General features: G+C 42.6%; 3 protein-coding genes across 10 annotated transcripts in view; 2 read left to right on the top strand and 1 right to left on the bottom strand.

Moving 5' to 3' along the window:
- The first annotated feature begins 424 nt into the window (after nucleotides 1-424).
- On the top strand, nucleotides 425-4,881 carry LOC106561267 (outer dense fiber protein 3-B). 3 transcript variants are annotated; one of them, XM_014125027.2, is made up of 7 exons: nucleotides 425-1,112; nucleotides 1,832-1,950; nucleotides 2,093-2,296; nucleotides 3,383-3,484; nucleotides 3,678-3,799; nucleotides 3,949-4,089; nucleotides 4,233-4,881. In XM_014125027.2, the coding sequence occupies exons 2-7, from the start codon at nucleotides 1,839-1,841 to the stop codon at nucleotides 4,323-4,325; spliced, it is 774 nt and encodes a 257-aa protein (XP_013980502.1). In that variant the 5' UTR covers nucleotides 425-1,112; nucleotides 1,832-1,838; the 3' UTR covers nucleotides 4,326-4,881. The 3 variants fall into 3 exon arrangements, with proteins under 3 accessions (XP_013980502.1, XP_013980506.1, XP_013980503.1); XM_014125031.2 differs by lacking the exon at nucleotides 425-1,112 and adding an exon at nucleotides 1,207-1,302; XM_014125028.2 differs by lacking the exon at nucleotides 425-1,112 and adding an exon at nucleotides 1,639-1,700.
- A 300-nt stretch (nucleotides 4,882-5,181) lies between these two features.
- Nucleotides 5,182-10,439, top strand: LOC106561230 (RAB, member of RAS oncogene family like 2B). Of its 6 annotated transcripts, none has more exons than XM_045688260.1 (9): nucleotides 5,182-5,285; nucleotides 6,032-6,061; nucleotides 6,373-6,452; nucleotides 7,075-7,154; nucleotides 7,250-7,304; nucleotides 7,407-7,463; nucleotides 7,541-7,638; nucleotides 7,755-7,838; nucleotides 8,531-10,439. In XM_045688260.1, exons 2-9 carry the CDS (start codon nucleotides 6,036-6,038, stop codon nucleotides 8,735-8,737), a joined length of 687 nt encoding a protein of 228 aa, XP_045544216.1. In that variant the 5' UTR covers nucleotides 5,182-5,285; nucleotides 6,032-6,035; the 3' UTR covers nucleotides 8,738-10,439. The 6 variants fall into 6 exon arrangements, 1 of the variants encoding a protein (XP_045544216.1); XR_006757039.1 differs by lacking the exon at nucleotides 5,182-5,285 and adding exons at nucleotides 5,493-5,949; nucleotides 7,924-7,973 and having other exon boundaries at nucleotides 7,250-7,463; XR_006757037.1 differs by adding an exon at nucleotides 7,924-7,973 and having other exon boundaries at nucleotides 7,250-7,638.
- Nucleotides 10,440-10,834: 395 nt separating this feature from the next.
- LOC106561231 (SH3 and multiple ankyrin repeat domains protein 3) overlaps nucleotides 10,835-26,106 on the bottom strand; it is a 417,309-nt gene continuing 402,037 nt past the window's right edge. The window contains exons 26-27 of the mRNA XM_045688739.1: nucleotides 25,187-26,082; nucleotides 10,835-16,667 (exon numbers count right to left, since the gene is read on the bottom strand). Coding sequence (XP_045544695.1) covers nucleotides 16,103-16,667; nucleotides 25,187-26,082 — 1,461 coding nt within the window. The 3' untranslated portion in view covers nucleotides 10,835-16,102. The remainder of the gene's footprint in view (nucleotides 16,668-25,186; nucleotides 26,083-26,106) is intronic.

Here is a 26,106-nt window from a genome sequence, read left to right as displayed (position 1 = left end):
TGAATTAAATGCAATTGTACATTTTAATACTTTGAAAATAAAACGCTTGGTATATGCTCACTGCTCCGTTGACATTTCAGAGATAAGCTTGTTTTAGTGAGAAATCTTCAAAAAAGCACAGGAATTTCGAATAAATATGAAAAGCGTATCCTGAAATATAATACGCCATGTCTCTAAATCGATATCCATTTACCTCTATGAAGAAAGATGACATGTTCAACGGGAAAGTGAGCCTGTCAGATAGACTGCAGCCTTAATTATTGCACACATCAGAGTCAAATACTTTATATAAAACAAACTTCACGTCAGGATAGGCAACCGAAATTAATAATTAATGTATGTGTGTTATAATAAACAGGTAAGGGCGACATGAGCAGCCGCCCAGTGCGACATTTTGCCGGGGGCGGCACTGGGCGGGGACGGCGCTGGGCGCTGAATTGGGGGTTCGCACAGGGTGCCATACAAGTTAGAACCGCCACATACACTTGAAACAAATAGCCACACCGAAAACTGCAGACTAAAATGCTTTCTGCTACTAAGATCAGTGAAATGTAGGCTAAACTGACAACGGATTGAAGGGCAGAAATCTCAACTAGCAAGCAAGTCGCAGCAAAGAAGAACGCTTAGGAGGGGAGAATTCAGGCATAACACCTGTTGTGATTGGGAGTCCCATAAAACAACGCACAATTGGCCCAGCGTCGTCCGCGTTTGGCCGTGATTGTAAATACGAATTTGTTCTTAACTGACTTGCCTAGTTAAATAAAGGTTAAATAAAATAATACAATTGGTTTTCTTCGAGGATTATCTACCCCCCGCCCCTACAGACACACCAAGAAACGAAATGATCTCTTTGAACAAGTTCTGACTGCATTGCATTACTGAAAAAACTGAATCATTTTGTCCTTCATTTTTGGTAATCGTAAACAGGTTTATTTTTTGCCACATTGTGAATTTAAAGCCAACCTGCCTGTCAAAATAGCGTCTCCATGGTAACGTAGTCATAGTGAGCATGAGGACAACCAAAGTCAAACAATCAGAGCTCCCAAGTGTTTGGTCCTAGGGAGCACCCAGTGCGGAGAAGACCAGTGCCGAGAAGACCACGAACAATACAGGTTGGCCATTTAGATCTGGTGGATTTTTCTTATATCAATATTTATCTTGCCAACAGCTGGCTATTTACATAAACGGGCAATTTGAATACAGCCAGACCAGAAGGCAGACGCGCAGTCACATGGTCATGGTCGGTGTGGAAGATATATATATTTTTTATCGCCCGTGTCCTATATTGTCAACAGTATGCTGGTAGGTCTATATTGTTATGATGAATTCATATCTGTTCATAGTTTCAGCACTAGTATGCTGTTATAAACTTTTATTTCAGAGAGAGGTCTCAATTAAGGGGAAATCGTTATGTCTATAAATTAACGTCGAGGCAGTGGAGACCCATAAATAGTATAATTTATGTATTAATATAACTAACTTACAACAGATAAAACAGGGCTATTTTATTGAGTAAAGCAACTAAACAGTCGTCACACTGATTTTGCTCAAGAATTTAAGACATTTTAATGCGCAGCTGAGCACATCCCATTATGACATAAATTATGTGCACACCACTATTGCACCACAGTTAGTTTGGAACACCAACCAAACAGACCAACGAGCTCCAGACACCAGCACTAACTCACCAGCTCTAAAATGTTAGGCAGTTACCCAAATTAAGGCAATCTGCTTTCCACTATCCTAAAAAGGCAGTTTTTAATGAAACACTATTGGTATGAGCATCCAGCAAGTTTAAATTGACTCTAATTCCATCTGTCCTTGTCCACAGACTAATCATGTCAGGCACTGATGTTTGGGTTGGCTCCTGGAGGCCCCACAAGCCTAGAGGCCCCATCGCTGCACTCTACAGCAGCCCTGGACCCAAGTATGCCCTGCCTGGAGCGACAGGTACAACTAACTTAGTGATTGACTGACTTATTGATTTATTGATTGATTTGTTATTAACCTTTTGATTAGTTGGTTGATATTTTTTTTTATTTTGGGGTATAAAAAGACACATGGGCAATCATCTTCGCCTATTCTTCTTCAGGTCTGAACTACCATGACCCCAGGAAGCTGAAAGCACCGGCCTTCAGTTTTGGGACACGCCATCGCCAGTTCAGCTCAGACTGCTCCCCCGGGCCAGGGTACTTGGTTCCCTCCAACATCACCAGGATTGGGCGTGACGGGACCCCTGCATACTCCCTCTACAGCCGCCCCAATGACCCCCAGCTGTTTCAAACCCCCGGACCTGGTCAGTAACACACACACTTTCTTTTTTGCTCCATCTGCATGTGTTTTATGTGAGGACGCACAGTGGTGCCTTAATGATACCAGTCAGACAGAATGCGGTGGTACTCTAACAGTGGGTCTAAAATATGACTAACACCTCCTTAACATCTGGAAGATCAACATGCATTGCTTGCTGTTTGGGGTTTTAGGCTGGGTTTCTGTACAGCACTTCGTGACATCAGCTGATGTAAGAAGGGCTTTATAAATACATTTGATTGATTGATTGATGTTACAGTCACAAAAAACAAACTGGTCCTCAGACATCACAGTGTCATTTCACATTTTCTGGTACATTTACATGTTTCTTTTACAGATAGCAACAATTCTATAATTTCCACATCCAATTTAATAAAATGTCAACGTTTCTTTTCAAAAAGTGGGAACCCTTGAACAGACTGAGGAATTGTTTTCAGTGACAATGTTGATAACCTCCGTTCACATTGGTTCTGATCAAGGGCCTATAAATTATGATTTTTCAAACAACACATCTGTCAAGTTCTAAAGCCTAAAATCTGCTATTTATTATTATTTTTTATTTTTTGAAAGATAACTACCAGCTTGCTTAGACAGAGAAAGCCAATAGGCTAATGTAAGACACAACTATTTTAAGAAATGTCCAAATCCACAAACGTTAAATCCTATCTTAACTAAGGTGTGAAGTCTTATCAGGGCCACCAAGGGCCACCAAGGCCAAAGCCTTATATTTTTCATCATTAAACAACGATCACCTTTGGAATCTATTACATCAGAAGGACATCATCATATCCATTATCAGGACAGACCACCTCCATAGAGGAATGTAGCGGGAAGATAAACAAGGCTAAACATTGGGCTGTGTCTCAAATGGCAACCTTTAGCTCAGGTCCACCTGTACATAAAATGTATGCACGCATGATTAAGTCGCTTTGGATAAACACACACACTTGCGAGTACACACACACACACACACACACACACACCAGCATGCTCAAAACTCACACCGTCTCTCAGAAACTACACACACATACAGACTCAAGACTTAATTCTAACTGTCTGTTTGGTGTTTCAGGACGCTACTCCCCGGAGAGGTCAGGGAAGTCTGCATATTACTCTGCCCCTGCCTATTCCCTGTCTGCCAGGAGCAAAGGCTTCCGCAATGACCAGACCCCAGGTAAGATCCTCTTCAATAAATCCAACACTGTGGCTTTAAGCGACATGGAATAGAATGTTAGCTGTAGAATTTTAAAATGTGATCGATCAAATATTCAGTGAGCATGTTCGATGAACACTGAAAATATGATAGAACTGTGGAATAGAATGTTGGTGTATTTACGAAATGTGATTGTTTGTGTCCTCTCTCTCAGGCCCTGCTGCTTACATGCTGCCGTCTGTGCTGGGGCCAGCCACCGTCAACAAAACCTCCGCCCCTAACTTCTCCCTTCGAGGACGCAGCAAGATCGGCAGCTTCCACGAGGACCTGCAGAAGGTAGATCTGACATGTCAAACACAGACTCTTCAAAATTGACATCTCATCTGTCCTCTTTATCGATGATGGACAGATTGAGTTAGTAGGCCTATCGTTCATTGTTTTCTTCCCTCACACTTATTCCCTGTGTGTTTCCATCTGTACATCAGACTCCTGGCCCAGGGACATACAGAGTGGTGGACCCCTGCACCTACAAACACAAACCCCCCCACTACAGCATGACAGGACGCAACAGCATGCCTGGAGACACCACCAGGAAACCAGGCCCTGGAGCTCACCACCCTGAACAGGCAAGACACCTCATCATAACCATATCATACTTCTATAACTGTGTACTTATACAATAATTAAAATAGTCAAATATCTTCAACAAAGTTTGTTTCTACCCTCTGTTGCATGGGTAATGCACTAACTGCCCGTCTTCCGTTCCTAGGTGACCTTCACCAGGATCAAACCTCCTAGCTTCTCTTTCGGAATTCGTCATTCTGAGTTCATCGCTCCGCTTATCGTGGACTTGGCGGAATAGGAACCCTTCCCATTCCTCCATTTACCTCATTCCTTCCCAACATCCCTTTTCCTCATCCCTACCACCTTATCCCAGCAATAAATTCAGCAGTATCAAAATGCTCTACAGTGAAGAAAGTAGTTAATTGTGCCTCATTGTTCTTATGTATTGCCTATCCTGCATGGAGAACCATGATGCTGGAAGACAAGCTAACCTGACAATCACATAATCCTTGTTGATGATTAAAAACAAAAGTATATTTTTCATATGAAGGCTATGTTTTATCACATCAATTTGATTTGAATAACTGAGGAAAACGGCTATCACGCATGCGTGAACGTTATGATTACTTATGTGGGGGAAAATGATTAGGCTTGTACTACCCAAACACTAGTTCACCTGTGGCCTCCCTTCATATTTTGTGTCACTTGTTGCATGAATGCTATGATTTCGGGAACACTTTTTTTTGGCCTAATACTGTTTTAATTTGCACATATTTTACAACATGAGACTCAGAGTGTGATATTATGCCAAAGGTTTATGACCACTTTCAGTATTAAAATTATTCTGAAATACCTAGTGTTATAATATTTTATTGTTCCAATACCAAAGATGTGGTTTGATATAACATTGATCTGACATGATTCTTCTCAAACCAAAATGACTTGGCTATGTTCACTCACTTTGATGTTATAACACGTCAAACGTGTACAATTGTGGTAATAAATAACGCTAGTTATAAATAAATACATTTTCAACGAATATACTTTTTTCTGTCATGGAAAAATAAACCTTTGGACAATCTTTGGAAATAGCCCAAAATAACCAATTTTCAGGCAATAATAGGAACAGCCTCGTACAAAAAAGGGGGCCTTTAAGCGTCTGCGTTGCATAGAAACAGAAATTCTCCGGAGGAAGCTGTTGCTCCAAAAACATGAAGATGCTAACTACAACGTTTTGAAAACTAGCGTTTTGCCAACGGTAACGTTTTTCTACTTATTTTGCTAGACTACGGACCGCTAAAGCAGGTTGCTAGATATAGCGTTATATCAGGGACATAGAAATATCCCTGACTGTGTGTTATGTTAGCTACCCTAACAGGTAGCCAGTGCACTGGCTAGGCTAACGTTACTGTAGACAGCTAACCAACGTCGGGTTGAAAACATGCCCGTTTCGACAGCTAGCTAATAAGTTAACTTAGACATGACTTCGAATGGGTTTGGGTCATATTTTAATTAAATGCATGCAAATATGTGTAGCTATATCTAGTTAGTTAGCTAACGTTAAGCGATTACTTGCCGTTAATCACAGACTAAGTGCATTCCTTTTGCTAGCTAACTTCTAGCCACATACTTTACTGTAACTAGCTAACGTTAGTTTACGTTCGCTAACTAGCTAAGCTGCTGTGAGACGCAGCTCATCCCCCCCCCGCCCCCCCTCCTAAAGGTAGAATGGCAGGGGACGCCAGTGGCATTCCTGAACTGGACCAAGATAAATATGATGCAGATGAAGAAATCAAGATAATCTGCCTTGGAGACAGTGTAGTGGGAAAATCCAAGTAAATTAGATAGGGAGCATGCCATCTTTTTCTTGTCATTTTGTCACTGCAAATACATCTTAAAGATGCTGAACGTTCTCAGTAAAGGTAACTACATTTTATATCAGCAGTAGTGCTTACTGTTTGTGACCCAGGAGAAGATGTTAACAACTGCTTCTTTGTTTTACAGGTTGATGGAGAGGTTTCTGATAGACGGATAGTATCCTTTCTCACACTGGCGCTCTCATCTATGATTTCTGTAATTGGGTTTTGAGTGTTGCATGATCGCAGAAGAAATTCATCAGTCTTTTAGCTTGATGTAGCTAACTAAGTAACGTTTTGTGTTGCCTAATATTGATAGTATTAAACTGAAAGAAACCCAATGCCTTCTCAATAGTTCATGCAGTAACTGATTTGGCTTGTAGCAGGTTAGTCATCCAGTGTGCCGACAGGCCTTTTGACCAGCAATGTGTAGCTACAGTATAGAGTGTTGACAAAGTTGTTTATTCTATTCCCTAACTTGTTCTCCAGTCATCCCCAGCAGCTGTCAACCTATGCCCTGACGCTCTACAAATACACTACCACCATCGACAGCAAGGCTGTATTAGTAGGTATGTTTATCAATTGTTTTGTTATCAACAAGACCATGGTGATTGCCTACGGAGCTGTGAAGGGAACGGCACCTCCATACCTTCAGGCTCTGATCAGGCCCTACACCCAAACAAGGGCACTGCGTTCATCCACCTCTGGCCTGCTGGCCTCCCTACCTCTGCGGAAGCACAGTTCCCGCTCAGCCCAGTCAAAACGGTACACTGCTCTGGCACCCCAATGGTGGAACAAGCTCCCTCACGACGCCAGGACAGCGGAGTCAATCACCACCTTCCGGAGACACCTGAAACCCCACCTCTTTAAGGAATACCTAGGATAGGATAAAGTAATCCTTCTAACCCCCCCCCCTTAAAAGATTTAGATGCACTATTGTAAAGTGGTTGTTCCACTGGATATCATAAGGTGAATGCACCAATTTGTAAGTCGCTCTGGATAAGAGCGTCTGCTAAATGACTTAAATGTAAATGTAAATCAACATGTCTGGTTTAGACTGAAGAGTTGTTAAGGCTATAGTAAACTGATTGGTTATTGCTGTGAACCATAATCTTGACATTATGTTATCTGGTTGACTTGCTATCTGTTTGGTTGCCTTCAGCTGTGTTTGTGCTTATGTCTGCCCCAAAGACTTCTGGCATACGGCCGGACAGGAGAGGTTCCAGAGCATGCATCCCTCGTACTATCACAAGGTTCACGCCTGTATCATGGTAAGACTTCACACTAGCTGCTAAGACAATAACATTACTTCAAGGCTCATACTTATGTCATAGCCTGTATCATTGACTGTACTTGTCTTTGTCAGGTGTTTGATGTGCAGAGGAAGATCACCTATAAGAACCTGACCAGCTGGAGTACAGGCCTGAGGGGAGTACAGGCCTGAGGGGAGTACAGGCCTGAGGGGAGTACAGGCCTGAGGGGAGTACAGGCCTGAGGGGAGTACAGGCCTGAGGGGAGTACAGGCCTGAGGGAGTACAGGCCTGAGATCCCCTGTGTGGTGGTGGCTAATAAGATAGATGGTGAGTCCAGCCACACAGGCTAATTCTAATAATATTTTATTTTTACTTTATTTGTATTTTTACTCTGTTGTTTGCAGCTGATATGAAGGTGACCCAGAGGAACTTTAACTTTGCCAAGATGCAGGGACTTCCTTTGTACTTTGTATCTGCTGCTGATGGGACCAACCTAGTCAAGGTGAGGATGGACAACATTGTCCTTAAGAGACACACAATACTCTGTATACTATATTCCTTTGCTTAATAAAACTAAAACTTGGAAAACCCTTTTCTGTCTTTCAAAATGTTTCCCAGATGTTCAAAGAAACAATCAAAATGGCAATGTCTTACAAGCAGAACTCTAGTGACTTCATGGATGAAGTAATGCAGGAGCTGGAGGTACAGTACATATTTCCCTCTCTGGATATTAGCTCACTGATATTGTACACTTATCTTTTGCTGTTTCCATCTCCTTAATTTACAGCGTTTAGGGTCTGCTCTTCAAGGTTGCTCCCCACCCAAGGAAATGCTCAGGTAATGAACCTAAACAAAGCTAGGGGTGAGGGAGCAGAGTATCTGCCATGCCCTTGATAAACAGAAGAGCAGAACCAGAAGGCAGCAGTTTTCTGAGGTCTATTTGAAAGAAGTGCCATCATGTGTGTTCAATGTCTGATTGATCAGAAACTCAGCTGATACTGTCAGCTTACTAAACATGTGACTGACTTGAATTCATGCCAGAACCAGCTTCGCTCGATGTATTTGACTGACTGGATAAGATTACCTTTAAGTCGTTTAGCAGGCTGACTCAGCTAAATTATATTGCCACAAGCAGCACTGCAGATATTGCGATGAGCAAGATGCATGTCATTTTTTCACAGTCACACACAGTATCTGCGCATGTGCACGGGTTTACTTCACACTTTTACAATGTGGTAGCCACGGGACCAAAACGGCAGAGAAGTTGAGCCTCGCTTCAACGCTGTTAGTTGTTGGGGAAATTGACTCACTATGCTGTTTACTTTCTGCATCCACGTCATATCGCTGAGTCTACCTTTTAATAATACGTTTTTTTGTTCATCCTTGACCTGTAGAACTTTGAGCTGGAGCAGAAGAAGGAGGAGTCGTTAGAGATGGCTGAGGGACTGAAACCAGAGAGCCCCGAGTCTGGCTGGATGTTGATGTGGATACATTATCCTCACATTATGGACACATTATCTTTACATTATACTGGCATTGTGAATATGAGGGCAGATTCTGACTGCACTGCAGCTATGGATGCTGTGGATATGTTATCCTAACTGTGTTGACATGATACCTCTTTGCCATGGGAGAGCTGTGCTCCAGAGTCTGTAACTGATGTTGTGGATATGTTATATTCACATTATTCTCACATTGTGGACATGTTGTCCTTACGTCCTAATATTTGTATTTTTTTTGTTTTATTTTATGCCATGGAAGAGACATGCTTTTGTGGGGCTGATGCTGCAGAAAATGTTAACCTATGAGCCATATAATAGTAGTGACCTATGAGAGCTGGGGCATTCTATTGATGTGAGAACAAACATTGTAGGATAGATGTTGTGGCAGGCATGGTGAACGTGTGCCAGTGTTTGACGCAGGCTATTTGAGGTTAATCTAGAATGTGATGCGTTGTAAAATGTGGGACACGCTCTATACCTATAATCCCTATTCTTGCTATTTTATGATAGCAAAGTGAAACTGTGAATGTGAACTCTCTTTGCTACTTTGTCATCAGCTTTCGCCCTCTTATGCCTTTACCATGTGTGGCATGTGTATGGTGATTTGTACAATGTGATAGTGAAGTACATGTATGTAAAGGCTGCTATTGTTGCTCTTAAGTGCTACAGTGTAAAGCCAGCGCTTTTATAGGTCATGCCTTTAATGTATCTTAACCAATGAATGTACCTTGTAACCATGTGATGGCATTAGCGACTCTGTGGTTTTACTCCTCAACACTTGTGACCTGGCTGCATCAGTAAAAGACTGCATCAATGTCACCAATAATTAATTCCAGTGCAGTTACTGGTTAGTTATCAATGTACAGGTTAGATATACACTGAGTGTATATCTCACCTCCCACCCCTTTTGCTCTCAGAACAGCCTCAAATCATCGGGGCATGGACAGTACAAGGTGTCGAAAACATTACACAGAGATGCTGGCCCATGTTGACTCCAATGCTTCCCACAGTTGTGTCAAGTTGGCTGGATGTGCTTTGGGTGGTGGACCATTCTTGATACACACGGGAAACTGTTGAGTGTGAAAAACCCAGCAGCGTTGCAGTTCTTGACACAAACCGGTGCGCCTGGGAACTACTACCATACCCGGTTCAAAGGCACTTAAATATTTTGTCTTGCCCATTCACCCTCTGAATGGCGCACATACACAATCCATGTCTCAAGGCTTAGAAATCCTTTAACCTGTCTCCTCCCATTCATCTACACTGACTGAAGTGGATTTAACAAGTGATATCAATAAGGGATCATACAGTAGCTTTCACCTGGTCAGTCTGTCATAGAAATAACAGGTGTTCTTACTGTTTTGTACACTCAGTGTAAAGTGTTGCAGAAGTACTGAAGATACCTCAGAACTACAACGAATGACCACTTCTGAGGTTCTCGATCTAAGTGTATTAGACCTCTTCAGGCTGGATTCAATCCGTATCCCTGAGGTATCCCGAGCTGAAATGTAAAGGTAATTTCCAAATGAGCTGACATTTTGCAACGTTTACAATGAAGGCAGTCTCTGCGAATGCAGGAATATTGCCTTTAAATTGAGCTATAATGCAGATACAGATTCAATTGAGCTCTTAAAGTGATGTTCCAGTGGTTTTGCATTATTCATTAGTTTTGAAAGTAGTGATCACGAGGCAAATGGGTCCCCGAAAATGTTGCACAATTGTGTACTACGTCATCCATTTTGTATGATATGTTCTGTCCTGTAATAAAAAATGTTGGTTACAAAATCCAATTTGTACAATATGTTACGGATTTGTCAGTTCTTAAGATCCTGGACTGCATATTTAATGTTGCGTATGGAAAATACCTTTGTTTATCAGATATCTCATGTATCCTATGAACTGTGATAATTTGTCTCTGTTGCCCGTGTGCTTCACTCTCAAGGTTTTAGCCAAGGTTGTTAGTGTAATTTCAACCACCTTCAGAAATAAATATTTTATGTGCACAGCTCAAATGTTAACAATTAATACATTTTTGAATTCTGTAATGACTACTGGGAAACTGCAGAGCCACAAGGCTGCAAAGGGTCTCTGAGTTTCCAGGGGAAAAACACAGGTCAAAACTGACATGGCAGTTGGCACAGCTAAAACTCTGGCCAAAGTAGATCTCAGCAGCAAGACCAATGAGGAGCCGACACACAGAAGTCATGTTTTTAATTATAAATGTATTACATAATATAACAAACATAGATCTCTGTGGTGGAGCCATCACAGCACTCAGGTCTCTGGACCTGCCTCAGCCTCACTACCCCGCCTCCCTTCTCTATATGTTCCCTTATGGATGATAAGAGAACCATGCCTCTGGGTGAAAAGGGTTCTTGTCAATGGTGCAACTAACCGTAACGTGTTTAATTTTTTTTTTAATGTTGTTCTTTTTCCAGACATCTACTCAATGGCCAGTGTGTCCTCTCTTCTATTCCAAGTCTATACCCACACACCTTTCAGCACGGTGCGTTTGGGAGTAGACACTCAGATGCTAGTTAGAAGCAGGTAGCCTAGGTGTTTCCCTCTCTACAGACCATTTGAATTTCAGCAGGAAAATTACACTTGAGTATGCCCTTGCTGTATCTGAGATTACATAGAACTGTATCTTAAAATAGTCACAGTAACACTGTCTGGCGAAAATCTGTACATATATAGCACCAAAGTGAACGCTACTATTTTATTCTAGTTAGCTAGCGATCTGACCTTTCACATTTTCACCTCCTACCACATGTGACATATGCTGTCAGGATTCATTCAACAATGCTAAACTATTGAATAACATAAATCTACTGAGGTTGACATTGTGTTCATCATTAGTTTCAGCTAAGCTACAGTTCTGTGTGGAGTTCAGTGTCTTGAAGAAGATATGGGATGCCTGGGGGATCAAGAGGAGGGGATGTTTAGATGGGCCAGGCATGGTCCAGACATGGCCTGTAATAGATCCACCCTGTTAAACTTCACAGTGCAAACAAGGAGAAAATCAACAATGAAAGAAAAACCCCTTTGAATGATGATAAGATCATTTGATCCAGTGGTGGGTCTACCAGATCCCCCTGGATTAAACAATAGGAATCACGACTCCGTCTCACCATGTAGATTGTGCTTTGTTGATTAGAAAAGAAGATGAAGTCGACCGTACAGAGAAACTCATTGGTGTGAATGACGTGTCTGCCTCAGCTCTCTGTGTCCTGTAGCATGTGTTTGCATCTGTATAAGCTACCTGTGGTCAACCCACTGAGGGGTCCAACTAGGTTCTCCATCACTAGATTCTTTCCTAACCAGGAAAGCAACTGGAGTCCAAGCTGCACTGTGTATATGAGCACACGTGCATGCCTGCATGTGTGTACAGTATGTGTGTATGTATGTGCTGTGTGTAAACCCATGTCAGCATCTCTCAGCATCAGTTAGACAAGCTGTATAACTCATCACAGTTAAACCAAACAATACTTTGATACCTTGTCTCAAAAATATAAATATAAATGTTAATAATGCAAGCTCATAAAATCCATTTTTCAGTTTATATATATATTCCTTTACAAAACATAAAAACGTCTGCAGTTCCACTCCAAAAAGGTTGTGTCCAGACAGTGAAGCTAAATGAATGTCTGTAGTTCTCAAGATTCCCAGGAGATGGCACCATATTAGTGAGTAACAGCTCAACAACATCCAGACTAAGGTAGTACTAAGGAAGAAGAAAAATATACCATTGAAAGTTTATTTTTTGGCACGTTTTTCCTTCTTTGTTTTTTTGTTGTCAGTCCTCTTCAAAATCACCTCATCATAGCATACCCTTAAAAACTCTGAACGTCTGAAAAGGGAAAAGAGGACAGAGTGTATAACTGGATGAAACGGGGAGCAGAGGGCCAGTGCTTCTGGTCATGGACAGAGTCATAGAGAGGTGTTGTAGAGCAAATGGTAATACTGTAATTGTCTGTGTCTCTGTCTCCCATTAAAGCCACAGCCCAAACCCTGCCCACTGCCGATTCCCCCACACACACAGACAGGGGCTACACAGGAACAGACAGAATGTAATAAATAAAAATTGAAGTTCTCCCCAGTATATTCTCTCTCTCTCTCTCTAATAGATATCAAAGGGTCCTGTAATGATTATACATCTGGATTTCAGTGTGTGCACCACGTGTGTGACACAGCCACTGCCAGGAATCTCTGATGTAATTAAGGCTACAGCGGACCACCTTTGAGGGTTTGAACAACTTACACGCACACCTACCACCTACCACACACATACACACCCAGCACACATACATACACACACTACCACACACACACACACACAGCAGAGAGGGGGTTGTGTACAGAGAGTCAGGGTGTTCCTCCAGTCACAGCATACATGCACTGTAATGATGGGTGGCTGTAATGCTAGCACCTTGTTTTGTGCAAATCATCTCCTAGTTCATAGAAAATAATAAAAATCGGATCACACCTTTTTTCCTAGGTGGTTAACTATGCATATATGCCAAACATTCATATATATATATATATATCTATAGAATTTTTGATTTTCAAAAATGTATATGAAAACTATCATATATATACATTGCTTGTGATTAATATAAAAAGCAAATATTCGTGTTTTGTTCAGATTTCCTTTTGAGAGGATCTACTATTTTTTGTTTCTCCTTTTCTTAATGTTCACTCTGAAATTCATGTTAGGTGAGTGAATAGAAAAATGTATCTTCTAAACATCATAATCCAAGAGCTACAAAATCCACACCTCCATTATAGAAACACAAACCAACAATCAACCCAACACAAAAGCCAAGGAGTCAGGCGGTATGGTAGTGTCCCAAATTATATCCTTTTCCTTATATAGTGCCCCAAAATGTAAATCTCTGATCAAAAGAAGGGCACGGTAGGGTTAAGGATGTCATTTGGGACAACACCCATGTCACCAGAGTCAGAAGTGAAATCATCTGTGAGGTCCGATGTGAGACAGTGAGCGTTATCCCTACAACGTTGACACAACATTGAATTTAACACCCGCTTACTCAAAACGGTGACAAAATAAAGTTTCACAGAGATAGTTTGGACTGGTGTGTGGCTCCGTGACAAAGATATTCACTTAGCATAAAGGTTTCAGTGCTGCTGTTGACTAGTAAAGGTTTTAGTGGTTGTAGTGTCCACCATTCAGGGGACTCCGTTATACAACAATGTAGATATAAATGTATTATAGAGAACAGACATGCTTCACTGTTGTGACACTCCAATATACTACATATTCTTTACCTACAAATAGCAATAATAAACTTGTATAATAGGAAATCATGTCAGCTCTTTATAAGACGCTCATGACAGTTCTATCATGACAGTTCTATCATGTCAGTTCTAACATGACAGTTCTATCAGGACAGTTCTATCATGTCAGTTCCATCATTACAGTTCTATCATGACAGTTCTAACATGACAGTTCCATCATGACAGTTCTATCATGTCAGTTCTATCATGACAGTTCTATCATGACAGTTCTATCTGCAGTATTCAGAACATTTCTTCCTCCTGAACACACCATTGTTGTTCTCCCAGAGAGTATGGATCTAACGCTGTGCTGTTGTGTGAATGACACTCACTGTCTCTGACTGTTGAGAGAAGCAACTCACATTACAATTGTTGATTTTGTTTTTTTAAACACCTTTCTTAAGACATCTGTTCTCCCAAACCATGGTCTCAGATGTATGTAAGGATGCTACCGGTCTTAGTTTGGATGAGAACTGTGTGTGTATGTGTGTGTATGTGTGTGTGTCTGCGTGTGTGAATGTAAGGGTGTTATTTGTTTGACTATGTGACTGTTCATGTGTGTATATATATGTCTCTATATCTGAGTATGTGTTGAGGTCACAGGGTCACTGGGGTTAAACTGGGATGTCACACCCCTCACTGTGTGGGATGCCCTTCAGTATGACGGAAGACCGTAAGAAAACAAACAGAAATTAAACCACAACCCTCTTTTCAAGATGTGATGCAACTTTTCATGCTTCTGTTCAGGAAAGGGTGACCATGTAAGGACAGTTCATCAACAGTGGGTTGTATATAGAATACCATGTATAGTTTTACTAAAGTTGTATATTTTATGACAAAATTTAATTTGTATATATCTATTAACTTTTTTTCAAATATATATATTTATATAATTGGTAAAAACAAGTAAATTATTGGTTCAATAAATGTTAAAGTTTTCTCTCTGTCCTTTGTCTAGAAGTAGGAGTCAGATGCTCTTTAGTTTATTACATATCTTCATTTCAACATTCTGTCGTTTTTTTCCCCCTCAAAACTATTTAAATACATTTATATCATATTTATCTATAATATTCCCTTTGGAAACCAAAAGCAAAATGTTTTGATTATGAAAAAGCCACTAGTGTTGGTTAAACATTCTCCAAATATAATAGATAGCAGTGTCAGTCCTCAAGAAGGTCCCAGGATGGAGGAGTTTTCCCTATGTGGTCTCCAACGCGAGCTCCGTCTCTGGGCTCAAGTGTCTGTAGTTTAATTACAATGCCAGGCAGAGAGGAGAGAGGCCCATGTCAGTACTGTCAGTATGTCAACATTATGTCAGTTCTAGGTCAGTACTGTGTCTATACACCTGTGTTCGCTGTAGCTGAGCAGATCTCTGAACTTTCCTTATGGTTAGAGATTCATCCTCCTCCTTCTTCATGCAAACAGGGAATCCTTCTGAGGCCAAAAACAGCAGGCAAAGAGATAGAGGGAAGGGATGGAGGGAGAAAGAGAAGGAGATGTACAAAGAAGGAATGGTCTGTGGGAGAGGTTAAAGGTGTGACTAGAGGAGCAACAACAGAAGCTGGTACAAATTAAATGTTCTAATAGGAGCTCATGCAAGATTCTCTCCTGCAAAGAATTTCTTCAAAGTAGAAGTCTAAGTATTGTTATCCATTTGTTTACTCCAATTAGGGCAGGGGTGGTAGGCTTAGGGGAATTTAATAAAGGAAAATATATTTAATTAGTTTACTCCAATTTGGGGAGGGGTGGTATGGTTAGGGGGAAAAATATATACACTACCGGTCAAAAGTTTTTGAACACCTACTCATTCAGTGCAGTGCTGAGAGTATAAATACAAAAACGTACACTTTCAGAAACATCAAAATGAAAACAAATTCACCTAAAAATGAAAACTAGCTGCACCTAAAATGAAAACTAGCTCCACCTAAAAATGGAGCTAGTTTAAAAGCTCTCTCTTGTTTTCTCTCTGTTTCTGTCTCTCTCTCCATCTCCCTCTCTCTCTCTTTCTCCATCTCCCTCTCTCCATCTCCCTCTCTCTCTCTCCCCCATCTCCCTCTTTACCCCTCTCTCTCCCTCTCTCTCCACATCTCCCTCTCCCCATCTATCTCTCTCCATCTCCCTTTCTTTCTCTCCCTCTCTATCTACCTCTCTCTCTCATAGCAGGGGTCAGCTCTCCAGCAGTTGTTTAAGTGCTCGTTCGATGTTCATGCGGTGTCCCACGCGCGTCACCCCCAGCTCAGCAAAGTCATCCTTGGTGAGTGCCGGGAGGTGCGAGCCCTCGATCTCGTGCTCTTGAAAGCCGGCTCTGTGCTCCCCCAGGTTGATGCTCTCCAGCCAGTCTCCAACGTCGTACTTGTTCCACAGGTGGAGGGGCTTCTGGTGGAAGGGCCTGAGGGCCAGGAGGGGCGAGCCCAGCCCGGGGGAGTGACAAGGGGACGGGGAGGGTGAGCGGGACCGGGCGCTGGAGCTCCTCATAACAAAGCGTACCTCTTTGGGCTCATGGTGCAGGCTGAGGCTGGACGACTTGAGGATGGTGTGGTGCGGCGTGGTGGGTGAGGTGGGTAGGCCGAAGCCTGGGAGTCGGCTGAGGGGGTCACCACGATCCGGGGAGCCCGAGCCAGGGCTTGGAGTGCGGCGTGTAACGGGAAAGCGGCTGCCAGGCCGGATGGTGTAGGTGGTGCCGTAGCTTCTCTGGGAAATGGTGTGGAGCTCTCCTAGACTGCTGAAAAGTCTGGAGGAGAGAAATATGAAGAGAGAGAAAGAGAAAGAGAGGGAGGTTAGGAGGTGAAGAGGGTGAGAGGGATACAGAGAAAGAAAGATACAGAGAGAGCAAGCGCAATGGGATGTAGAGAAAGAAAGGCAGAGGTAAAGAGATATTAGAACAACATCACCGTGTTTTTATCTATAAAGCTTCACACAAGTAGAAAGAGCCATTTGATCTGTTGAGCCTTTGGAACATCAAGCCACTCAATGTGGGCTGCAAGGTTAGTGACTGTTAGTGAGAGCAAGCTAGGTAACCTCACAGCAAGATCAAAAGCTTCAGTATTTTCAACTATTTAGTTGGATCATGACTTAAAGGCCTACTACAGGATGGCCCACTCTCCTTGGGCTCAGGAGAGAGGAACATGGTAAAGCATGTGACAGAGCAAAAATGTGTTCTACAGTGCCTTCAGAAAGTATTCATACCCCTTGACTTATTCAAAATTTTGTTGCGTTACAGCCTGAATTCAAAATGGATTAAATTGATTTTTTTCTCACCCATCTACACACAATACCCAGTAATGACGAAGTGAAAACATGTTTGTAGAATTTTTGCAAATTTATTGAAAATGAAATACAGAAATATCTAATTTACATAAGTATTCACACCACTGAGTCAATACTTTTAAGAAGCACCCTTTGGCAGCGATAACAGCTGTGAGTCTTTCTAGGTAAGTCTCTAAGAGCTCTGAACACCTGGATTGTGCAACATTTACCCATTATTCTTTTCAAAATTCTTCAAGCTCTGTTAAATTGGTTGTTGATCATTGCTAGACAACCATTTTCAGGTCTTGCCATAGATGTTCAAGTAGATTTAAGTCAAAACTGTAACTCGGCCACTGTCTTCTTGGTAAGCAACTAGTGTAGATCTGGCCTTGTATTTTGGGTTATTGTCCTGCTGAAAGGTGAATTAATCTCCCAGTGTCTGGTGGAAAGCAGACTGAACCAGGATTTCCTCTAGGATTTTGCCTGTGCTTAGTTACATTTAGTTTATTTTTATCCTGAAAAATCCTCAGTCCTTAACCATTACATGTATCAAAGCTGGGACCGAGAGACTGAAAAACAGCTTCCATCTCAAGGCCATCAGACTGCTTAAAAGCAACCACTAACTCAGAGAGGCTGCTGCCTACATTGAGACCCAATCACTGGACACTTTAACACTTTAATAAATTGATCACTAGTCACTTATACAATGCATTCTAAATAATACCACTTTAATAATGTTTACATATCTTACATTACTCATATCACATGTATTTACTGTATTTTATATCATCTGTTTCACCTTGCCTATGCCGCTCGGCCATGTCTCATCCATATACTTACATGTACATATTCTCATTCACCCCTTTAGATTTGTGTGTATTATGTAGTTGTTGGGGAATTGTTAGATTACTTGTTAGATATTACTGCACTGTCGGAACTAGAAGTACAAGCATTTCGCTTCACTCGCATTAACATCTGCTAAACATGTGATTTGATTTGATTTTGACAAGCATACCCATAACATGATGCAGCCACCACTTTGCTTGAAAATATAGAGAGTGGTACTATTGGATTTGCCCCAAACATAACACGTTGTATTCAGGACACATTTTTTGCATTATTACTTTAGTGCCTTGTTGCAAACAGGATGCATGTTTTGCAATATTATTATTCTGTACAGTCTTCCTTCTTTTCACTCTGTCAATTAGGTTAGTATTGTGGAGTAACTACAATGTCGTTGGTCCATCCTCAGCTTTCTCCTATCACAGCCATTAAACTCTGTAACTGTTTTAAAATCACCAACAGAGTGAGTGCATGCAACTAATTATGTGACTTGCTAAGCAAATTCTTACTCCTGAACTTATTTAGGTATATTTAGACATTTCAGCTTTTCATTTTTAATTAATTTGTAAAATAATTGAAAAACATAATTCCACTTTGACATTATGGGGTATTGTGTGTAGGCCAGTGACAAAAATCTAAATTGTAATCAGTTTTAAATCCAGGCTGTCACACAACAAAATGTGGAAATAAGTCAAGAGGTGTGAATACTTTCTGAAGGCACCGTATCTACCAATTCCCTCGGTAGTCTCTCTGTAGTCTCTCTCTCTGTAGTCTCTCTCTCTGTAGTCTCTCTGTCTGCAGTCTCTCTCTGTCTGTAGTCTCTCTCTGGCTGTAGTCTCTCTCTGGCTGTAGTCTCTCTGTCTATAGTCTCTCTCTGTCTGTAGTCTCTCTTTGTCTGTAGTCTCTCTGTCTGTAGTCTCTCTGTCTGTAGTCTCTCTCTGGCTGTAGTCTTTCTCTGTCTGTAGTCTCGCTCTCTGTAGTCTCTCTGTCTGTAGTCTCTCTGTCTGTAGTCTCTCTGTCTGTAGTCTCTCTGTCTGTAGTCTCTCTCTGTCTGTAGTCTCTCTCTGTCTGTAGTCTCTCTGTCTGTAGTCTCTCTGTCTGCAGTCTCTCTCTGTCTGTAGTCGCTCTCTGTCTGTAGTCTCTCTCTGTCTGTAGTCTCTCTCTGTCTGTAGTCTCTCTCTGTCTGTAGTCTTTCTCTGTCTGTAGTCTTTCTCTGTCTGTAGTCTCGCTCTCTGTAGTCTCTCTGTCTGTAGTCTCTCTGTCTGTAGTCTCTTTGTCTGTAGTCTCTCTGTCTGTAGTCTCTCTGTCTGTAGTCTCTCTCTGTCTGTAGTCTCTCTGTCTGTAGTCTCTCTCTGTCTGTAGTCTCTCTTTGTACGTAGTCTCTCTTTGTATGTAGTCTGTCTGTAGTCTCTCTTTGTCTGTAGTCTCTCTCTGTCTGTAGTCTCTCTCTGTCTGTAGTCTCTCTCTGTAGTCTCTCTGTCTGTAGTCTCTCTGTCTGTAGTCTCTCTGTCTGGTATCTTTCTTTGTTCTCTTTCGGTTTCCTCTCTCCGGTCACTGGCATATGGAGCGCATGAGACACAAGAGCTGTATACCGTCTAGCTAGTGGAAGATGATCCAGCAACACTAAGCTCACTTTGACAGAGCAAATCACTGAGAGTACCTCTGCTGATCACTCTCGATCTTTCACTCCCTCTCTATCTTTCCTTCTCTCTTTTGTAAATTACTTTAGTGAAACTTCATTCCGTCTCATTGCCAAGCGAGTTGTCCTCTCACACTCAGAGTCCTCATCAGCATTTCCCTAGCTCCCACTGCTCAGTTTCACTGATGCCCATTCTAAATTCCACTGAGACTCAGAAACTGTCATGTCAGCCAGCATGGTAGCTCCAGTCTCACAGACGGGACCCAGAAACTGGTGCAGTTTCACTAGTGGCCATTCTTAACTCTATAGAGACTCAGAATCTGGTCCTGACTCCCAGCATGGGAGGATAGCTTCTCAGATGTCCATTTTTAAACTCTCCTTTGAACTAACTTTGACATGGAAACCCTATTCCCTCTTAGAACCCTTACCCTGACTCTAAAATAGACATGAAATGGCATGTTTTTCTTTAATGGCCCAGTATAAAGCCATGTGGATGTGTGATGGAGGGTGTTAGTGATTCTTTACTGTCACAGGAACATGATACAAGCTTCCTGTAACCTCCAACAAATTACAGAGCTGTAGCATAATTGGTCAAAACCTGACCATGACTTCAACCACACACACAAACAAGAACACACGCAAACATACACAAATTAAAGCAGTGAACATTATTTACTTGTGTCAGCATATTTTGGGTCAAAAAGCTGACCATGCATGCAGTAAGAGTAAGGGTCATGTCTCTATTGCTCTACAATAGACAGGGGTAGGGCTCTGTATGGGAGAAAAAATGGTCTCCTCTATGGGAAAGAAAGGAGAGAGCGAGCTATGGCAGCTACAACACTAGCTCAGTCCTCACACTGCAAATGATGTGCAAAGTAACGTATTCATACTACATCCCAGTGCTTTCCATGAATCTCACTACGGATTGTACTCTGTGTGCAGTGTTAGATAATGTTAGTAATGGTTTGATTATTTGTCTATGTTTGACGCTGTTTTAAATCACGGTGCAGTGTGAGTCCTGAGAGCTTTGAGGTGAAGAACAGTCAATACCGCAGGAATGAGAGGAGAGAGTGAGGGGTTAAGGGGAGGGAGGGGTGGAGAGGTGGGAAACAGCCAAGGCATTTGTGTGTGTGTGTTTGGGAGAGGGCTATGGGCATGGGTTTAAGACGTAAGAGGGTTGGTAGCTACAGAGGTAGGCGGAGTGAGATGACATGAACTCCATGTGCACTTACACAGTCGTCTTGCCCTCCTGGGCGTACAGTCAGTTCTAGACCAATCAGATCAGAGCAGCGGGGCGGAGCATGCAAGGTGAGCAGAGAGAGAGCAATGGGAGAGAATGTTAGCATCAGTCCGTGAAACGTAGCCTGCTAGCCACACCTGGCTCTGCTTTAGATAACTCCGCTGGCCATGTTTGTGTGTGTGCATGCATGGTGAGTGTGTTTGTTAGTGTGTGTGTGTGTTTGTGTGTGTGTATGGTGCATGTGTTAGCGTGTGTTTATGTATGGGGTATGTGTGTGTCTGTGTGTGTGTATGGTGCATGTGTTAGCGTGTGTTTATGTATGGGGTATGTGTGTGTTTGTGTGTGTGTATGGTGCATGTGTTAGTGTTAGCGTGTGTTTATGTATGGTGTATGTGTGTGTCTGTGTGTGTGTATGGTGCATGTGTTAGTGTTAGCGTGTGTTTATGTATGGTGTATGTGTGTGTCTGTGTGTGTGTATGGTGCATGTGTTAGTGTTAGTGTGTGTTTATGTATGGGGTATGTGTGTGTTTGACATGACAACGACAGCAGAGTTGAGTAAATCAGAACCCGATGAGTCCAGCAGGCCACATGAGAGAGAAATGAGAACACTATTCACATCTCAAACACTGAACAAAACAATAAAGAATTCAAACCAAAATAAAACAACAAGAAACAGGATGAATGGCAAGAGTCTCCTGACTCTGTGTGTTTGTGGGTTTAAACTCAGGTTATGGAGACTCATAGTAATGTACAGTATAGTAGAGTAAAGTGTATAGTGTAGTGTGTGATAAGTAATTAGTCAGTGGACCAATGCCATCCCCAACACAGTCACTGATATCAAACAGAAACATATGTAACATAAATCAAAGATCAGAGAAGAACAGAAGACCAAGACCACAACTCAAACCAATGACAACCATGACTTCCTGAACCAGCTAAAGCTATGACAACATAGCATGGTGGACATGAATGAATGAGACATATAGCATTTGTGGCGGTATGAATACATATGAATGGGACAGACAGGGGATGGTGTTAAATGTATGGAGGAACACTGAGTGAGTGATCACACCAGAGAAATCACACGAGTGAGTTCTGCAACTGTGTGAAGAATGAGAGGGAGGAAGAGAGAGAAAGAATAATTGTGTGTATAATTTCTGCTTTTCCTTCCTTTAAACTGAAAAGGAAAAGTCAGTAGAAAAAGAAGTATCGGATGACGTTGGGGGCGGGACGAAGCAGAGGGGTTGATTTTGTTTGGATAAGGTCAAGACAAGTGAAATTAACTGAGGGAGAGGAGTGGGCCAATCAGAACACTCTGTCACATGACACATGTGACATCATGGTATGAGGGAATATAGGTGATGTCAGAGTCCAGCTCTGGGATTGGTTGAGTTGACAGTACGTGATACTTACTTCAAACACATGGTGAAATATCCAACACATTTGCTTTGCTATGCTATATGACTAACCATAACTACTCTATAAAATGCTATAATGGTAGTGTCCCTCAGAACCTTATCTGAGAACATTGCTGAGCTTCATGGAGAGAGAGTTGAGGCGAGCTCGCAGGCCACCATTACTGATCCTATCCACAACGAGGTCAGGGGTGGTACTGGTAGTCATAACTGGTCCTCCTGCTCAGTAGACAAACACAGGCATCAGGGTTCCATCTCAATAGTCCTAAAATCACTTATTTTCCTCTCGCTTTCCTCTTCCCTTATTTACTTAATAGTCACCTCATCATATGATAGGAACTGGACAGGTGAAAGTGAATTCCAAGTAGGCATCCCACTGTTGCTTTCACCTGTTCAGAGCAGTTCGGTGCAGATTAAGGTGAGGAGAGGAATCCATTTGAAACTATTCAGATGCATCTGAAGACTCCTGATAGAAGACTATTGCTATCCGTAAGGCTGGTCAACTGAGCCTCACACTAACTAACTACATCTAAACTATTTTATACTCTATACATTTACATTTACGTAATTTAGCAGACGCTCTTATCCAGAGCGACTTACAAATTGGTGCATTCACCTATAGCCACTATCCCCTACCTACATCCACCAATCACTATTCATTATATGATCAACATAAGATATAATAGGCTACTAAAATAAGGAAGTCCAAACTAATAATAACAACTAAAGCACATTCATGTAAATGCAAGCAAATGTGCATTAATATTTCTACAATAGGCGACAGTTTACTCCACTGCATCTCTGCTGATGTGCTTGAAGCTGAGGGGGTGGGAGGGATCGTTCATGTAGCCCAATCTCTCTGAACGTTAAAGGGACAGTTCACTCCAGAACAATGTCAGATGTTTTTATACCTAAAAAGTCAGGCTAAAATGTATGTAGTCCATAACCAACATTTATGTAATTATATTGTATAGATGATCTTATATATAGTATGTGTAGATCCTGCTATTGTATATGCATCAGGAGAAGTCTGCAGATTCCATTCATTATTTGGTATCAGACATCTGACAGACTTTTGAGTTGTACTATCCCTTTAAGCAGTCAGAAGACCATAGTGGAAGGAGAGTGTGAACATGGTTGGTGACAAAAAGGAGAGAGATGGTAGGAATCTAAGGAGAGAGAGAGAGAGCTTGAGCTAGATGTTAACCATAACCACAGATGTAGAATCAGATTACCCAACCCCCAATTCGTAACTTAAACCACGTGGTGTTAAAAAACTATCTGATCCAGTATCAGTGGTTAGAGGCACCTTCTACCCAATCCTGCTGAACACTGCACATAGGAGAGAGGGAGGTGTGTGTGGAAAGGGTCAGTTGGCAGGGTCATAGGTCAGTGCCTAAATGTCAGAGGTGAGTGTATGTGTGTGAGATGAGAAGAAGCGTTCAGGAAGTGCATGCCTCCAGGCCCTGTGTTACCTTGTTTGCATTGACTGACTGATCGACCAACCCAGCACACACACGTGCATGCACACACACAGTGTTTTATTGACTGTTATTAGATTTAGAGCTGATTTACTGACTAGATACAACAAAGCCGACTGTGGATGGCAGGCCAATGCTGTCACCATGGAAACTGGGAACAGAGTGTAGAACTCAGCATGTTCCAGGTGGTCTATAATCTCTGTACTGTACAGAATTACATCATCAAATTATTTGAGATGATCTGAGGTTTACTCAGTCTAGACCTAGCAGTCCTAATTAGAGAAAATGTACTGTACATTGTACATCTTTAAAGAGCCACACAAAATACTCTTTAAATCTCCAATCAGTTACTGAAAACATATACATTTTACATTATAATGGTGGAGTCTCAGAGAGATACAGTACTAAATGTATATAGGTTATATTTGGAATTACACATAGTCATGGTTTATGGCCCTCCACAGGAAGTGATTTACTAGTTACTGTATGATGAGCCTGATGTCTCATTGTATTGGTCGAGAGGTCAGGTAGTGGATCATGCAAACAAGGAAACAACTGACATGGCGGTTTGATAAATACAAATAAAAAAATCTGAAAATGTAAGTAGGGTTATTTCATTCCCATGGGGTTAGTTGTTAGGCTGGTTAGGAAAAATATAAAATGACTTTGGGTTTACCCTAGAGGCTATAAACTTAAGGTTTACTCTCTTCCATGTCCGTGTCACATCTGTAGGAATACAAAGGACTTTCAGTAGAACAATGGAAATAAAAGAAATGGCGTGTCAAACAGTCACTCCATAGGTATCATGGATGGAGCTGCATTCTGATGAAGGTTCCACACCAACATGTCTAAGAGTAATCTCAACTCTAACCCTATTACCCCACCTTAATATTGCTAATACCAGATGGGGAGAGGGATGGGGATTGCTAATGAAAGGGCCTGTTTGACCTAGCATTGCTAAGGAAGACTAACGCTAGCATCGTACCATTGGCTAGGTGTGTCTTCAACCCTCAGTCTCTCTTATTTACTTACCACTGCAGTCGGCTGTGCAGGGGATAGGGCGGCAGTGGCATACTTTGTCATGGGAAAGAGCAAACCATGCACAACACACCCAGCAGTGATCATTAGAATTCAATATTTACAAATTTTTTTATGCTTTGTTTTTAACCTAACGTGGAACTATTTGAACAGTAAGAGCTGAGTGGATATGTAAAAGCTGTGTAGCCTAATGGAACCTTGCTTCATCCACCCAAAAGGTGTTGGATTCCTTCTTGATTCTTGATTACTTGAAGGAAGGGAGGAAAGAATGATGCATCTTGAAGTACTTGAATAGGGCCTAAGGTTGGTTTGGCAATGTTCAGTTAGCCTCCCTCTGTCCTATCTTACCTGGCGCCTGTCACAGGGGACTTCCTCCCAGGGTCCAGCGATGACCCCAGTGGCTCCTCCTCCCCCAGTGACCTGGTATCCTTATTCAGCTGCTGCAATCTGGAACTTAGTTCCCCCATCACCGATGGTTTCCCCCCCTCCTCACCCCCCAGCCCCAACCCCAACCCCCCTAGACTCCCCAGACTCCCCATCCCTAACCCCACCCCGGGTCCTCGCGCCTCCATCTGGTCTCCCCACAGCTTGGACCTCCTCTGGAAGAGGTAGCGGGGCCTCCCGGGGCCTCCCACCAGGCTAGATATAGAGCCTGACCCTAGGCCTCCAGAACCCAGGCCCCCATGCCCCAGGCCTCCAGACCCGAGGCCTCCATGCCCCAGGCCTCCAGACCCGAGGCCTCCATGCCCCAGGCCTCCAGACCCGAGGCCTCCATGCCCCAGGCCTCCAGACCCTAGGCCTCCATGCCCCAGCCCTGCCCCTCCGGCTGCTGCTGCGGCTAGAGCAGCCGCCTGCTGCTGGGATAACAGCTCGCTGTCAGAGCTCTGCTTCAGCAGCGGGTCCCTGAAGGTGACCGGGCCTTTATTGCCTCCAATGTGAGACTTGAGCCGGGGCTTGGGAGGCACTGGCGGCTTGTCGAGCACGAAGGTCTGCCCGTCGGCATAGGAGGTGTGTGTGTCAGCGGGTTCGCCACTCTCTGAGGACAGAGTGGACATGCTGGAGACGGTGGACACAGTGCTAGTGGTCTCCAGGTGGTGGTCTCGCTCTCTCTCACTGGAGCTGCGTGTGTCTGCCTCCTCCACACCAGAGTCTGCTGCTGAACCAGACTCAGCCAGCAGGGCTGGAGGATGGGGCTGGTCCGGGTATGAGGGTTTCCCTGAGACGACTGCTCCTCCAGGGGTAGGCTGGAGGGAGGGCCCTGGGGTTGG

Source organism: Salmo salar, chromosome ssa10 (assembly GCF_905237065.1).
Source record: "Salmo salar chromosome ssa10, Ssal_v3.1, whole genome shotgun sequence".
NCBI classification, from domain to species: Eukaryota; Metazoa; Chordata; class Actinopteri; order Salmoniformes; family Salmonidae; genus Salmo; species Salmo salar.
This window is presented reverse-complemented; position numbering and strand designations above follow the sequence as displayed.